The following is a 15,306-nucleotide window of genomic DNA, read 5'->3' as shown; positions in this document are numbered from 1 at the left end:
TACTTTCTAACATCTGGCTGGTAGCTTATTTGAAGAGAGTTGGTAGCCTCATTTTGAATTCTAATGAAGTCCACACTGCATAAATCACTGATGCTAGGTTCCCTACTGGCACACTTTGCAGAGCAGTCCCCAAAGGGAAACTGAAGCAAGAAAAAAAAAATAAAAAAAAAAATAAATCAATGTCATTACATCCCTGCAACTGAATAATCCATGTCAAAGACTGTCCACAGCATCTAAGTGTGACTGCTACAGTCAGCCTTTATGTACTTGAGGGGAAAAGTTAGGGACTAAACTTCAGGTCTTTTGATTCAGGATATATCACGCGTTCTACAGTCACTTAGAAAGCCATAAGGTTGGGGTTTTTTCCTATCCATAAGAAAGGCAAAAGACCACACAGCGAATATACTTGTATGAACAAGTATTTTCAGACACAATTATAGCTTAGACTGAGACAGGGAAAAACATGTGAGATACATTAAACCTGATAAGTGAATTGGAGTCTAATTGCATAGATCTCAGGTCTTTTATTCCATCCTGTGCTCTAAATTCAACATGTGAGAGGAGGCACTGCTGTACTTCTTGGTGTGGTTATAGTTCATCTTCAAAAGAGGGGGAGCTCAGGTCTGTTAGAGACATCCTGAAAATGCAGATCTGTATACATGATCTGTAAGGCTGATTTCCTCAGCTGTATCCACAGCATGTGTTAATTTATGCACAAACATAGCTGCATATATAAGGGTCTTTCTTTTCCCCCTGCTGGCTCTGCAGATTTAATGTAAAGTTAAGCATTTTCATAAATGATCACTATCTGTGGTCTTCTAACTGAGAGACCTCTCACTTGCATGAGCTATGCTTCGCTTTCCCTCTGTTGACTGTAAGATTTGAAGTTTGACAAGCACATTTACAGTTGTAAATGAGCTTCTTCCTTCATCCTTCACAGTAAACAGAGCTGAAGTTACTGAAATTTAAAGTCCAAGCAAGTTGTCAGAGCAAAATAGAAAACATATGTCTCACATTAAGTACTACGACCTAAAAACAGTACAGAAGATTGTATGTGCTCATTTACTGCACAGTACGAGTATGGGCATTGAGAATGCCATCTACTGGAAAAAAAAAGCACGAGGAAGCATAATTCTATGGCAGATGACTTCCAAAAAAGGGAAAGGGTAAGAAAACACGTTAGTTTGTTTGAGGTTTGTTTGGGTTTTTGTGGTTTATTTTTTTCTTTTTTGTTTGCTCATTTCCAAGTGTTTTTTAAAACAAGTATTTGTAACTGCATGACATTATGCTGAAATTTATGTAGAAACTTTGATGGAAATGAGTTTTGAACCTGAAGTATATTATTATAGCTTAATTTTATACTGGAAGAGGATAATGTTTGATAGTAGTAACAATTTTAAAGACATTCAAGATAATGAGAAAATACGAATAGAGCTGCAACACTGAGATTGCTTGCACTTTCCTATGGTTCCTCTTATTTTACAGGATCTCAAAAATGATTCTCAAGAGTTCTTCAAAGGTTTGGTGGGAATATTCAGAGTATAAACCTTTGAGACTAAAATCTGAAAAAGCATCGAACTCAGCAGTGGATCTGTTTGTTATTGTGCCGTCAGCTATAGCAACCATGTTTCCAAGCTTTACACAGCCAATTTCTGATTTGATTGCAAAAAGCCGTCTCAGTGGAGAGGATCTGTCCTGTTAACCCCACTTACAAATCAGTAACTGCCATCATAGTATGGTGGCAAGGCAGATCCAGACAGGCTACATCTCTGCTGGTTTAAAAACATCTTTTTTTTCCCCCAGTGATTATTGGTAAGTTTTCTTACTGTGTCCAGTCCACACCTAGCCAACATCATTGGTTAGTCTAGGTTACCTAGATTATCTAACGAAAAACAGTAGGTCTAACATGGACCCAATATTGTCTGCGTGCCATCTTTGCAAGTAAGTCATAAGCATGGAATAGTACAAGGAGTATCCTTTGGGGGGGTTCAGCAAATCCTTTGGTTTAAATCTAATTTAATCATTGCCTAGGTTAAGGTAACAATCACTGACAAAGAGATAGCAAAAAGCTCAACCAGAAGAGCAACAGAAACCTGGAACTGCCAGAAGTAGCCTCCAGCATATTTAATACCAGGGGAAGCCAGAATTATATAAAGGAAAAACTACAAAACATCATTTCTGAGCTGAGCCCTCTCTGACCACAGCTTTTTCTGAACTCGTCTCCCAAAAAAGTACACATTCCTTTATTGTTAGCTGTGGTGTGGCTCCAAGAAAGGCAGCAAGCCTGGAAGTGCCGGTAGCGGCAAGATGCTATTCACATTTTACCACCTAACTCCCGTGGCTTACTGTGACATACAGGAAGTCTGCAGGAGGATCAGCACTGGGGAAAGGAAGAAAAAAGTATGTGTAATCTAGGATGAGCAAAGGCTTCTCTGTAGTCTTGAAAACATCTGCTAATATCAAGCCTCAGCATTGCACTCATTTTAGGAAAGCAGAAGGGAGGAGGACACAATGTTTAAAATAAGCTGAAGAAACAAAAAGATAAATCAGGAAAATGGGAAAAATAGTCTTGGATATCAGTGCCACAGATTAAAGCCTGTGCGCTTTGTACATGAAAAAACCGCCCTTGCAGACATATCAAGCTGTCTCTGAAACATGGCAGTAAAGTCTGCCAGCTCAGAGCTGTGGTGAAGCTAAATACTGATGTGATGAGATCTCCTGATGGTCTTTTGAGAGGCCCATCACTGATGAGATCATTCTGCTCCGAGGGAGTGAAGTCTGGAACTGCACCTGCATGGGGCTGCACCATCATGGGTAGGGGTACCAGCTCACCTGAAGCTGGTAGATAGCTCTACATAGAGCCGCCTTGCACCACAACTCTTTCACTCCCAATACTGAAAAAAAGCTTTCAAAGTGGCCCCTTCTCTTAAAGTCATCCCTGTTTGTTTGTGACTACAAGACAAGAAGGGAAAAACTGCTACTAAGCCAGGACCTGAACATTGCCCTGGGCTGAACTTGGAATACTATCTACTACACCCCTGGAAAGCAGCAGACATTGTGTTGAACACTCATTAGATTCTCCAAGCCCAAAAAGCACAGGAGGACAGTTAATTTCATAGATTCCCAGATGCCTCCAACATTTTAAGGGAAAAACACTCAAGTTAGGAATGGACTGATAGATTGGCATCAACTCTGCAAACACCTAACATGCTCTGTGAAACTAAAAAGTAGTAGAAGACATCTAAAATACAGTAAATCTTTAAGTCTCTTCCAGATTCTCTGCAAAAAAACTGATTCCTTGGCCTAGAATTTGCTTTCAGTTTAAACCAATTTAATCACAAAGGGAGCACACAGGCCCTGAGACGATCCAGAAGTCAAAATTGCACCTTTTTATGTAAGTATGGCTCTAATGCACAATGGCATCATACTGTTCAATGGACTCAGTAGTAAGCCTATACTGTTTAAGGAAATCTGAATGCTTTGCATCTTCTCCTTCCTGTGATTACTGTCTGGAAATGATAGCCCAGTAAGTGAGTTTCCCCCACTCAATAGCTCCTCATAACAAATTAATACTATCAGATCTTGCCATTCAACTCAGAATGAGAATGTTGGCAAAGTCTTCCTCCACATGATAATCCCCTATTTGACATACAATGACATCATCCCACCAAAGCTAGAGAGAAATTGTAGTTCTGGTTGTAATTATAGGCTTTAATAGGTATAGAGGGTTGTTAGGTGCAGAGCACTATTCCCACTAGGGACAGTTCAGGAATATGATTGCTGCAGCCAAACTATTTATGCAGTTGAGACACTGTTATGATCAAAGGGGCCCACCTTTATTTTAAGAATTAATCACTTAAATAGTACACCATCTCCATTTGGATTTCTTTTTGATGACTTCCATGTCTTCCATGTGTTATGTTGAAAGGTGTTATGTTTTTCACTTGATCCAGCAATTCAAGTTGCAGGACACAATAAAAAACACAAACAAAAACCACCAAAACCAAACAACCAAAATGACACAATTTCAAGCTTGTTTATATATAGTAGATTGAAACGTAAAAAAAATAGTATTCTGTAATAGCATTATTAAAGAAGTGGTCAGGAAGATTAAAATTTATGAGGTTGCTAGGAAACGTTAAATGTATGAAAACCTAATTAGTATTGAAAAATATTTAAATCCTCCAGTTCTAATGAACTTTTAGAATCTGAACTTTGCAGCTACTGATAAGTTTTAAAAATTCAGTAGTGTTAGACAAACGATTATGAGTAATGCCATTAAATCATTAGCTTGTGACAAGCATAAAATCCTATCCAGAGATACTCTTGAATACATTGTCTACTACATCTACTTAAAGTACTGGTCACATAGAAAATAATTCTTTATTACTTTTTTTTCAGCTTGTCTAAACTCCATGCAGGTTTTGGAAGACCAAAGGCACAGCCTGAGGTTCAGAAACCATACTGGATGGCCATAATACCCATGCCAGAATGTGCACTGAATGTTTCAAGGCCCCAAGATCAGAAGCAAGCCTGCTCTAGTTGGGCTCACTTGTCAAGATTCTGTCAGACTTCATCCCATATTTATTTCCCAGTTCAGTGATGGTGCCAGCAAAAAATGACTTAACCATAAAAAGATGAAAGCAAGGCTTCCTTCTTCTCTGTTTTAATTTTTAACTAATTTGTTTTGTCTGTCCCATGCATCTGGGACAGTTTTCATGACGCCAATTTCCTCACACCTACAGCGAACCAGGGAATTCCAGTCCTTCCCTGATAAATCTTTAAAAGTAGCAGAAATTCCAGGCAAGTGAAAAAAAAATTAGTCTTGGCAAAGTTAAGAAAAACTGACATCTGAGAAAAAGGTTGTCGATTACAACCAGAAAGTAGATGAAAAAGTGGCAATGATGTTCTGGTTACACATTTATTATAAATCCATGATGGAAGAGATGAGAAATAAGTCATCTGTAAATAGTAATGGGCAAATACTGTGTAAATCTTCAGTTTAAATGTCCCACACAGACAAAATATTAGAAAAGAAAGATTGAAGTATCATAAGAGAAAATTAAGGATTATAATTCTGTAAGGTTTTGTTAAGTAACCTTTAACGAAATAACCTTGGGAATATATCATTATGTATGCTGAATTAAAGAGGAATGGGGATTCAAATTTCATAACAGAGTTTAAATTCTATCATTATTCACAGCTAACTTAATCCCATTCCTCTGGTAGCTGCCTCACACAAGCCAAAAGCTTGTTCTCATAAAACAAGGGCTATTCTAAGGCCACTGAAGTTATTGTATGTACTTGTGATGAAAGGCATTTAAAAATAACCTCTCAGTCATTTTGCTGATTCATGCTAACATTTTAGCATCAGCAGGTACTGGTGTTTTGGCAGCAATGTAAATTCATGCTAATTTTCTTCGAGATCACTCCTAAAAAAGCAGAAATGGAAGTCAGTGCCAGAATGATTGTCACATAAGTGCAACAATTTATTCACTGAAGAAAAAGTCACTTATTAGCCCATCTCTGGAATTTTGATTAGTACTAAGAAAGGAAAGCTTTGACAATTCATGTATCCGAATATGTAGGCTGTTGCACTGTAACTCTTTCCTGAGCCACCAAAATCCTAATATATCCCACAAAAAAAAGCTGGCAAGTGGATGAGAGCTGGGTGTGTGCCCCCAAGACAATTGTTCCCTGCAGGGACATGGAAGATCCCCAGCCTTGCTCTGCTGGGTGGCCCCAACACTCCAGCCCCGAACTGATGGCAGCAGCATCCTGCAGGGATACCATTCACTGTTGCAGCAGCCTGAGTCAGCTCAATTCCCTGTTTAAGTCCTAGTCTGCCTCCATTTTCTTTCTTCCAAGGCATGAATACTTCAAGACAGAAAATAAGTCTGGTAGCCAACTAAAATTAACTTCTCCAGTGAGCTAAAATGACTCAATAACTATTTCAACTATCATAGTCTCTAATAGCTGAAAAATTACATTTATAGGATGTTCCTAAATGCATATACTAGACTACTTCAGATTTTACGTGAATTGAACTCCAAGGCAGTTAATGATGGTGCTCTGACACCAGCTGAGAAATACAGTCTTGACTTCTTGGATCTTTTTCTTTCATTTTAACTGATAGATTTTGCTCAAAAATCTATGCCCTCTTACTTCACAAATTTTGATTAACTGGTTTCCAGTAGGACAGCAGTAAATCCATGCCCTTTAGGGTTTTATCAGCAACTCCACAAGCTCACATTGCAAGCTACTAGGTGTGATATTAACTGGGTTTGGATCTTGGGTGAGCCTTAACAACCAGAATTCCCAGACCCCAAAATTCTCCACAGGATACTAACAGTTCTAAACAGTAACTTTTGAAATGGGAACTTCCAGAATGAAAACTGTTAGGGCTTTTGGGGGTTCATGACCATTTCAGAGAACAAAGACCTCCTTTAGGAAGCCTGAAGTAGGTAAGCCAACTGCTGCTGCAGATGTAGGTGGCTGTAGGTGGCATGGACACCAAACATTTTGCATTTTGCCAAGGTCCCCCCTGGCCACAGGCAGGCTGGAGGAAATAAAGTCTTGGGCACACATAAGGAAGAACTCAAGACAGTACAGTCACCAACTGCTGATTTAGGGGCAACAGGAGACCTCCTGGTACTGCTCAGATAGGAAATGTGTCTTCAACAGACACATGTTCTTCATAAGAACAGAACAAAGTAGTCACCGTGCATTGTTTAGGGGGTATCTTTTAGAAGGGTAGGGGTGACTAACTACCAAACAGCTATTTAAATAAAGTAGATTTAGTCTAGGCAAGGGCTTGAATACACACCAATGCAACAGTCAAGTGGCCCCAGGAGGAAGCTGAAGGACAAACCAGAAGGTGTCTCGCAGAAAGGCCCTCAACAGCTTCACCCTTCTCTACTGCAAAACCCATTTACTTGGTCTTTTATGAAGCTGCTTTATGCAGCTGAAACTTTAATTAAGATTGGTAGGTACAGCTGCAGCTTCAGATACAGCTGCAATTTCAACAGAGCTCTTCCCAAGTCTCTACTTGCTCTGCCTCTCCATCCAACACACAGTTCCTTTTCCACCATGCACATGTTACAACTCACTGTTTGAACCTTCATCCTTGTGATATTAACATAAGATGGAAGTTATCAGTACATAGCAGAGAACAGAGGCAAGCACTGGAGTGCCCATTTTAAGTCATGTTGCTAGTTGTCGTGGCAACCAGCTGATAAGCTCTGTTACTCATTTTTTTTCACCAGCACCCAACTTTTCTGCAAAATGTGGTATTACTAAAGAGTCTGCTAACTCAGCTGCTTTACAAGGTATCAGAAAAGAACTGCTGGCATTTCCATTCTGAATCTTATTTTTCAGGAATTACAAGTCATCTGTAAGTTGCCCAGCAGCTGAATATAAGATGCATAAAACCACTGTGACAATCCATTCCCTTAAAAAGAGCACAAAAAGAATGCTGGGATGGTCCCTTCAGTATCAATATGTACACTGTCTTTCACTACACAGGGAGAAGGACTAGACCTTAAATTCCTCAACTGAAAAAACATTAATGCTTTGACAGATATTCTCTCACATGCTTCTCTTTTGACGCTGCAGGCACATGGCATGGGGACAGGTTTGGTCCCACTTCCTCCAAGCTTCCTCTTTGAGAAATCATCCTACTCTTCACATTGCTGTTGTGCATATACTTGAGCTACTCTGAGAAGCACACAACCATGTACTGAGCCAGCACTGCAATTACCATAATTAAACATCATAATCAAACAGGCTTCAGTCAGCAGTCAGACCTAACTATACGAGGAGCTCAGGAGACATACTAGATGACTCTAACCCTTCTTCAAAAGCAAACTGTCTCTATCTTTGTAAGTTGCACAAAGAGTTCATTTTCAAAGGACTGGGAAAAAGGCTGTTTAATTACATCCCCACCACCTTGGATGAATATTTTCCTTGGACAAAAAGTCACCTAGTTACCTAAATGCTGCAGAATTTCTGAGTTTGGGACCATAAGGGAATACTACTCACAATCATCTCTTTTGTACAAACATTGACCATCTCACTGCTTAAATATTCAATATTTGGGTGTTGTAACAGAAGTCAAACATTCTGAGGTTTTATTAATGGCATCAAAACCCCCTTCTCTCTGTCGAACATTAGAGATGATCAAGGGAGCCTCATGCAGATTCAGCATCAGAGAACCACAGAAAGAAACCAAAATAGATGACCCTCTGATCTGGGCAGTGGGATTCTGGAGGTGCTGTTGGGCTTCCCCATAGAATTTTAGAAAAGAAATTAGTCAAGAGGGCCAGCTTTTTTCCTGATCTTCCCTTTATCCAAGTTTCAGGCTCCCTCAATGCTTTTTCAACATGGATGTTGGCAGTTTATTGTTTGAAGATTGAGCAGTGGTGAAAAACACATTCATTATTGCTTGTCACAGAGATATCGATGAATCCCAGTCTCATGCAATTAAGCTGTAATTCAACACAATGACTAAACAGGCAAGTCTAGACAAACAAGAAAAAAAGAATCAAACCAAAATACAATTCATAGAGAAAAAATCCTGGAGGATTCTATAGTCATTCTGTTGCAAAAAAGGGATTCATAATCTTATTTTATTTACCATATGAAAGCTGAGTATTTGTTTTACTTTAATTCAAGCAATGGTGTTAGGATGTATCATCTAAACGAGACATGCTGGAATATTTTTGCTGAAGGAGAAGGTCAGGATCCTTTTACTCCGTGAAGTTTAAGTAAAACACATACATGTTAAAAATGCACTGCATCTTGCTTTCCTCACAGATATATTCTGCTAATTTGACTTACCATTATCTACCTTCTCTGTAAAACAAAGCAACTAATGTCACTGAGAAGTTGAATTGGCTTCATGACATGTCAACTGAAATGAAAAACATGTATACTAGGCCTGAGTTTACTTCTATGTCTATCAGGAGCTACATCCCTTAACTAAATCTTCACACTGTGTATTGTTACATTGGTTCTGTTGGTTTTCAAAACAGGAGAACTGTAGAGTTTTTTGTTTGTTTCTTTTTTTTCTTACCTCTGGCAATGTTTTACTCTCTAAAGATATGGGAAGATATAGCAAAAACTGCTATAACCTATGCTGAAAGAGGAAGAATTAGTTACACAAGACATTTCGGCACATTATTCAAAACCATTAGGTCAATGCTGTCATGATAGGGAAACATCAGGGTCTCATTATCAACAGTGTATAAAAACTGACCCCCAGCGTAATACAGCATTTCATAGCCCCTTTTCACCACAGTTAAGTACTATCTTCAGGAGCATCTGTTATAATACTCATCAGTACTAAACTGTACTAGTAATGTGCACGTGACCACAATGATTTCAATGAATACAACCTCTTCTTTTTTGAGGTTATATGTTTTTATGTGAAAACTGTGATCAAGTCCACCTATGCTCACTCAACATTTGTGTTAAAGTAATGAGATGTTAGAAAACTTACCAAACACTTGATTCCCATGCAACCAGAACACAGTCAATTTTACACTTCACAAAATTGGATTTTGTTTTGTTTTGTTTTGCTTTATTGTGTGAATCCTCTAAAGTAAGGATAGGCTTCAAGAAAAAGCAGCAAAAGAAAATTAGTCTTATGAGCCCTGTAAATTTCTCATTTCCTCCTACCAGCCAAAGAATGTTCCTGTGAGTCAAGGTAGGCCCTCCACCCCTCAGCTTCTCCCAGATGAAAGTGGGCTATACAATTCCAAAGTATTTATTAATTCAATAGTTACAGAAAAGAAAGAAACCAAACAAAACAGAAACCAAAACAAAACAAAAAAAAAAACCAACACCCACTAACATTTGTCAAACACTTCCCAAAACCTCACCTCGAACTTCAGGGGAGAATCGAGCTGAATGGCGAGACACAAAAAGTTTCAGTTCTTGGTCCAAGTTGCATTCAACCAAGTTTGTGTCCCATGATCGGATTCCTAAAATTCAAAATACAACGCACACTGTTTTTGGAGTTTTAACTGAGTGATTCCCCATTTGCATTCATGCTATTTGCATATTTTTAAATTGCAAAATCAGCTTCTCTCCCTTTCAAGGCTCATAGCTATTTTTTGGAAAGTGCTGAGTGCTCAGAAGTAGCACTCTGCACAGGAATCAGTCACAAGCAAGAGGAATCTGCCTTCCAGAGGGTGATGATCTTCACAGCCCCATCTTTAGGACTGCTTGTCCCACATCCTAGTAGCCACATGATGTCCCCCACTTCACTTTAAAATAGCAATGCCCAAAACTGATTTACAAAACTGAAAGAGTGGACCACTTGAAGGACACTTAAGTCATATTGCAGGACCACTGTACTTGCTCCTCCGAAAAAAAAAAAAAACATCACATAGAATGTTGTAAATTAATATTTAAATGCAAAGCATTAAATTGTTGAATTCCTCATTTGAAAGCTCTGGAGCACCCAGTATTTTAAATTAAAATTTAAGTAATCTTTAATTTATGAAGTATCAAAATTCTGATTTTGAGATTTAAAAATGCTATGCTTGATCTTTTTTCTTTTAAAAACTATACAGAACATTTCTATTCTCTGTTCCCCCCCCAGCTACTTAGAAAGTTAAATACTTGACGCATGATCAAAAAAGGATTGAAATCTGACTAGAGAAAAAAAAAAAAACAAAACAAAAAACAACTTTGAAGTTAAAAGACAAATTTATTATTCTTTCCACAAGATTTTGATGACAAAAAAACCCAAACCACCAAAAAAGAAACCCAACCTACACAACCTCCCCCAACAAAAGGAAAGAACATGTTTAACACTTTTCAATAATCTTCTTGTTTTGAAATTGTTCTGAAAAACTCTGTTTTGAAAAATAGTGAGCAGGCAGTTGCAGTACAGGTAAGTCCAGGCACTGCTGCAATTTTGAACACCAACATTACTTTTTTTTCCTAAAGGAATATCATTAGACTCAGACAAATAACCTGGCAAACACAGAAGTGACTGCGGGTGAGGAAGTTTCTGGTAGCCCCTCCCCACATGCCTGACTATGCCTTTGCATTAAATTGTTGAGTTAAATCACTTCAAAGGTTGGTGAAGAGACACCTGAAGAGGTGTGAGGCCATCCCCTCACCATGAGGTTAGCACTGTCGCTTCTGCTGGTACCTTTGTCAGGATTTAGGGCTGTGAGTGGTACTGTCAACACCATCTCCCTTGATACATTCTCTTTCAAGGCAGCAGAAATGTCATGGCTCTCAATGGCTGAAACTGTGTTGTAGGGTTGAAGGATGAGCAGGAGAAAGAAGAGAAAGCGCAGAGAAACCAGTTCTGCAGTGCCATTGCAGCTCTGGATAGGTTCCCCATGCAAGTATGAACATCTATATTTCAAGAGCCTGAAGCCTCTTCAGGAAGAATTCATCCAGGGCTTTTTGTTGTCAGCATCCCAGTCCAGTTAGAAACACAATTACTACTGAAATATGCTACCAGTTATTTAGTAACTGCCATTTGTAACTTAAATAAATTTGGAAATACAGTATTGCCTGTTTCATAACCACTCAAGAGAAAAATATCTGAGCCATAACCAGCCACCTCCACTTCCTGAGTGATGCATCATTGTTCTGAGGCATAAGCTGCAAGTCTTTTCTGCATGTCTCCTTATTTCCATTTCTCAAAAATACCTTGGCCATATGGTGCATTTCTGGGGCGTAGTTTTGGCAGACAAATACAGCTCAGCAGGCTTTAATGTTTTCCAGGTGTTAGAATATTTGAGAGCAAGAAAGTAAAGATGATATAATACCACACATGTACAATGCATACGAGAACTGTGACTAGTAAACCACCATCAATCTTGAAGCTGAAGTACATTGAATGAATGAGTGCCGAACTTCAAGAATCTTGAAGACAAGCAGCTCACTAGCCTCTGACAGCAAGCTTGTGCAGGGAGACTACAAAGCCTGCTGGAGGTCAGTTAAGCAGCAGGAACTATGATTCAGCAATGCTGCTAATTATAGCGCATGTCCACCATCCTTAGCTGCTTTTGTCGTGAATCCAAATTTGCTGTAGGGATAAGATTTGGAGAAGGAATAGTAAAGACTGCTGAGCAAGGCAGTGTCCAAAATACAGGATGCAAAATAATAGGAAAAAAAAAAACAAACAAAAAAAAAACCCTAGACACTCCAGGCACAAAGTCGTCCTAGAAGCTAAAACTGGGATTTGGATAGAATATCCCAAATCTGCAGCTGCATGATTCAGCAGTCTAGATGCAAAGATTATGTATGTATATTATAAAAGAGCATAATGTATTATATACATTATATAATCAAATCAGGTTTGGGTAGAACAGGTGTAAATCTGGAACCAAAATCCAAGGTCAATCCAATGATTTAGATCATTAACAGCATGGACGTAACTACGGAAGCATGGCTGAACTGGAGCTGTTGCTTTCTTTCTGCAGTCTTAGGAGTGTAATGCCACTAGGCATAGGACTAATCAGACAGCAGGCAGGGCACACCCAGTAGCATCTGCCATATTAGTGGAAAACTCTTGAAGGCTTCTCTTCACTTCTCTCTTCTTTTTTGCTGAATGGCGGGTCAGAGGACTGCCTCCTTAGCAAAGTCACAACCCAAATGTAATTACTGAAAATGCATCTTGCCACACCATTCCCTCTTCATTATCTATTAAGAGATGACTCTACATTCCAGCAGGTTGCGTAGCATCACGCCACTGATGTGTTATCAGCAGATGTTTTCTTTGACGCGTTGCTCTGCAGTTTGGTGCATGTATCCACAATTTCCAGTGATGGTACTCAGGAGATGTACCAGAGAAGACAGTGAGGCAGAGTTATCTAGAACCCAAAATGCATTTAAGGCTCTGTGGAAAATAAAGGTTGAAAGAAACATTTTCTTCCAAACTACAGCACACTTCCCAAAGAAAGAGAGGTTGAGCCCTTATTTGGCTCACAGACTGAGCTTCAGACTCCAAGTGTACTCATCCAGAACAATGTACCTCAAAATCTGATCAAGGGTTTTTTTTCCTAGCAGGCAAAATCTCAATCAGATCTTCTGACACTAGGAGGAGCAAGGTGACTTCTAATCCAAAAAGATGACTAAAAAGACCAGAGCTTTTCCCCTGAACATCTAAAACTATAAGATGCTCAGTGGCAGGAGGTAGCAGCAGAGCTATGCAGCAACAACTGTACAATAGAAGTGTAAAGAAGAGACTGAAGAGCATTTTTTTCAGAGGAAGAATGACTTCTGTCTTGAGGACAGAAGTTATATCCATTTGCTTTATAATTTTCAATAATTTTATGAATATGCAGCCAGTTCACTTCTGGCACAACTGAAAATTAGATAGAATTAGAAAGTGCAATGCTGAAGAGGTTCTGAATGACAAAGCATCTGCCTCAGTAATTCTCCCTAGGAGACAATGGTAGCAATAAAGATGAACAGGTCACAGTGAAGCTGGTCAGCTGTGAAGAATAAGCCCTTTACCACAGATAGTCATGAAAAAGAATCAAGACAAATAGCAAACAAAAGCAACAATGCTTGAGAAAGCAACAACAGAGACAAACGAAGTCCTAGCTGGACTGCTGAACCACACCTACATGACAAGGCTGATATCAATTCTCGGTTACAGGATCTCTTCCTCCCTGTAACAATGGCAGGTTTCTGAAATCTTCGTTTTCACCAGCCCAGAACAAGATATATTATACAAAATCAGGTACCAATTGGGTTTAACAAACTGTGTGGTCTGGTAATAATTTTCTTTGTGCTTCATACCACTAGTACTGCAACGGGGCTTCCCATCCACCACCCCCACCCCGTATCCCCCCCCCCCCCGCATGTACACCGCAATCTATTGTATTAGAAACCACACTGAGAACTTGTAAAACTGTCTTTTCACTTGCCATATCATCCCATATTGCCGTCTTAAGAAAAGGACAAATGAACAGCAAGTCAAAGTCTCCTATAACCAGACAATAACGACGCTGAGCACTCAGGTGTTAGCCGTGTTACTCATATGGTTTTTCTTTATTGAAATGTATGCTTTTATAAAGCTCGGGTCCAGGAAAACCCTCCAGCCAAGAGAAGTCTCACCGCCCAAAGTTGGACACAAAGGCGCGGCCGCGCTCTCGCACGGGCAGCCTTTGCCGCCGAGAAGGAAAACGCCCCTAATGCCGCCGGGGGATCGGGATTGCGGGCAGCAGCACTCCCCCCCCCCAAGCCCAACCCAGCCCAGCCCAGTCCAGTTCAGTTCAATTCAGTCCAGTCCAGTCCCATCCCGCCCCCATCCATCCCATCCCCAGCCGCGCTCACCGCCCTTTGTCCGCTCCGGGCTGCCATAGGGACCGCAGTGCGGACCGCGCCACGCCCACCCGCCCGCGTCTCCGAGCAGATGGGATCGGCGGCGGCAGCGGGCTCCCGCCCCAGCCCCTCCACCCGACAATGGCTTGGGGGTCGCTGCTACCAGCCCAGTGCGGGTCCCCCCAAGGGCGGCAGCGGAGCGGAGCGGGGCCCTGCCTGCAGCCGTTCTCCGCAGCGCCCGCACCCCACCGGGGAGGGATGGAGCTGGGAGAGAGGGGTTCTGCGGCGGGACCCCGGGGAATAAAGAGCCGGAGACCACGGCTTGGCGACTGGCGCGTCGGTGCCTTGCAGGGGTCGGTGGGGTGTGGGGCGAGCCCCGGGCGCGGCCAAGGAGGGGGAAGCGCTGGCAGGAGGGGTGCCGCGGCGCTGCCTGCGGCGTGACCGCTCCCAGCCGCCTCACCTCGGTCGATGTTGGCGATAGCCCGCCGCAGGTGCTCCTCGGTCACCAGCTCTCCGATGACCACCAGCAGGTAGAACTTGCTGTCGAGGAAGCGGTGAGAGAGGCTGGGTGAGGGAGAGGTGGGATTGGGTATGCTGCAGGAGGGCTCCGAGTCCACTTCCACCACTACGGTGGCCATCGCCTCCGCCCCGCGGCTCCGGGGCGCTGAGAGGAGAAGGCGGCTCCGCAGGCGGCAGGGAACGAGTGAGGGTGGGTGGGGAGGCGGTGGCGCTTTTATACGGAGACGGTGCAGGGCAGGGACCTGGCGAGGAGGAGGAGGAGGAGGAAGGGGGGGGAGCCGGCGCATCCCCGCGCCGCCGCCGCCGCCTTTCCAGCATCCACAGCTGATGTCATCTGCGGCAAATCCTGCCCGCGGCGGCCCCCGGAAGCAGGAAGGACGCGGGGGACGAACAACCCCGAGGGGGTGCCACGGGGTGCCCTGCTGGGACAGGACCCGCGCCCCTAAACTGTACCTCGTCCTTTGCTCTCGCCACCTCCCGGGCGTC

General features: G+C 41.7%; 1 protein-coding gene across 1 annotated transcript in view; it reads right to left on the bottom strand.

Annotated features, from left to right (window-relative positions):
* Positions 1-15,058, bottom strand: part of MAP1B (microtubule associated protein 1B) — a 66,965-nt gene extending 51,907 nt beyond the window's left edge. Inside the window, exons 1-2 of the mRNA XM_061357733.1 lie at positions 14,762-15,058; positions 9,882-9,983 (exon numbers count right to left, since the gene is read on the bottom strand). Of these exons, the coding sequence (XP_061213717.1) occupies positions 9,882-9,983; positions 14,762-14,939 (280 nt within the window). The 5' untranslated portion in view covers positions 14,940-15,058. The remainder of the gene's footprint in view (positions 1-9,881; positions 9,984-14,761) is intronic.
* Between the last annotated feature and the right edge of the window lie 248 nt (positions 15,059-15,306).

The sequence above is a fragment of the Neopsephotus bourkii genome, unplaced genomic scaffold, assembly GCF_033783945.1.
Source record: "Neopsephotus bourkii isolate Nb327-2 ecotype Australia unplaced genomic scaffold, CSIRO-AGI_Nbou_v1 NB_915, whole genome shotgun sequence".
In the NCBI taxonomy this organism is placed as follows: domain Eukaryota; kingdom Metazoa; phylum Chordata; class Aves; order Psittaciformes; family Psittacidae; genus Neopsephotus; species Neopsephotus bourkii.
This window is presented reverse-complemented; position numbering and strand designations above follow the sequence as displayed.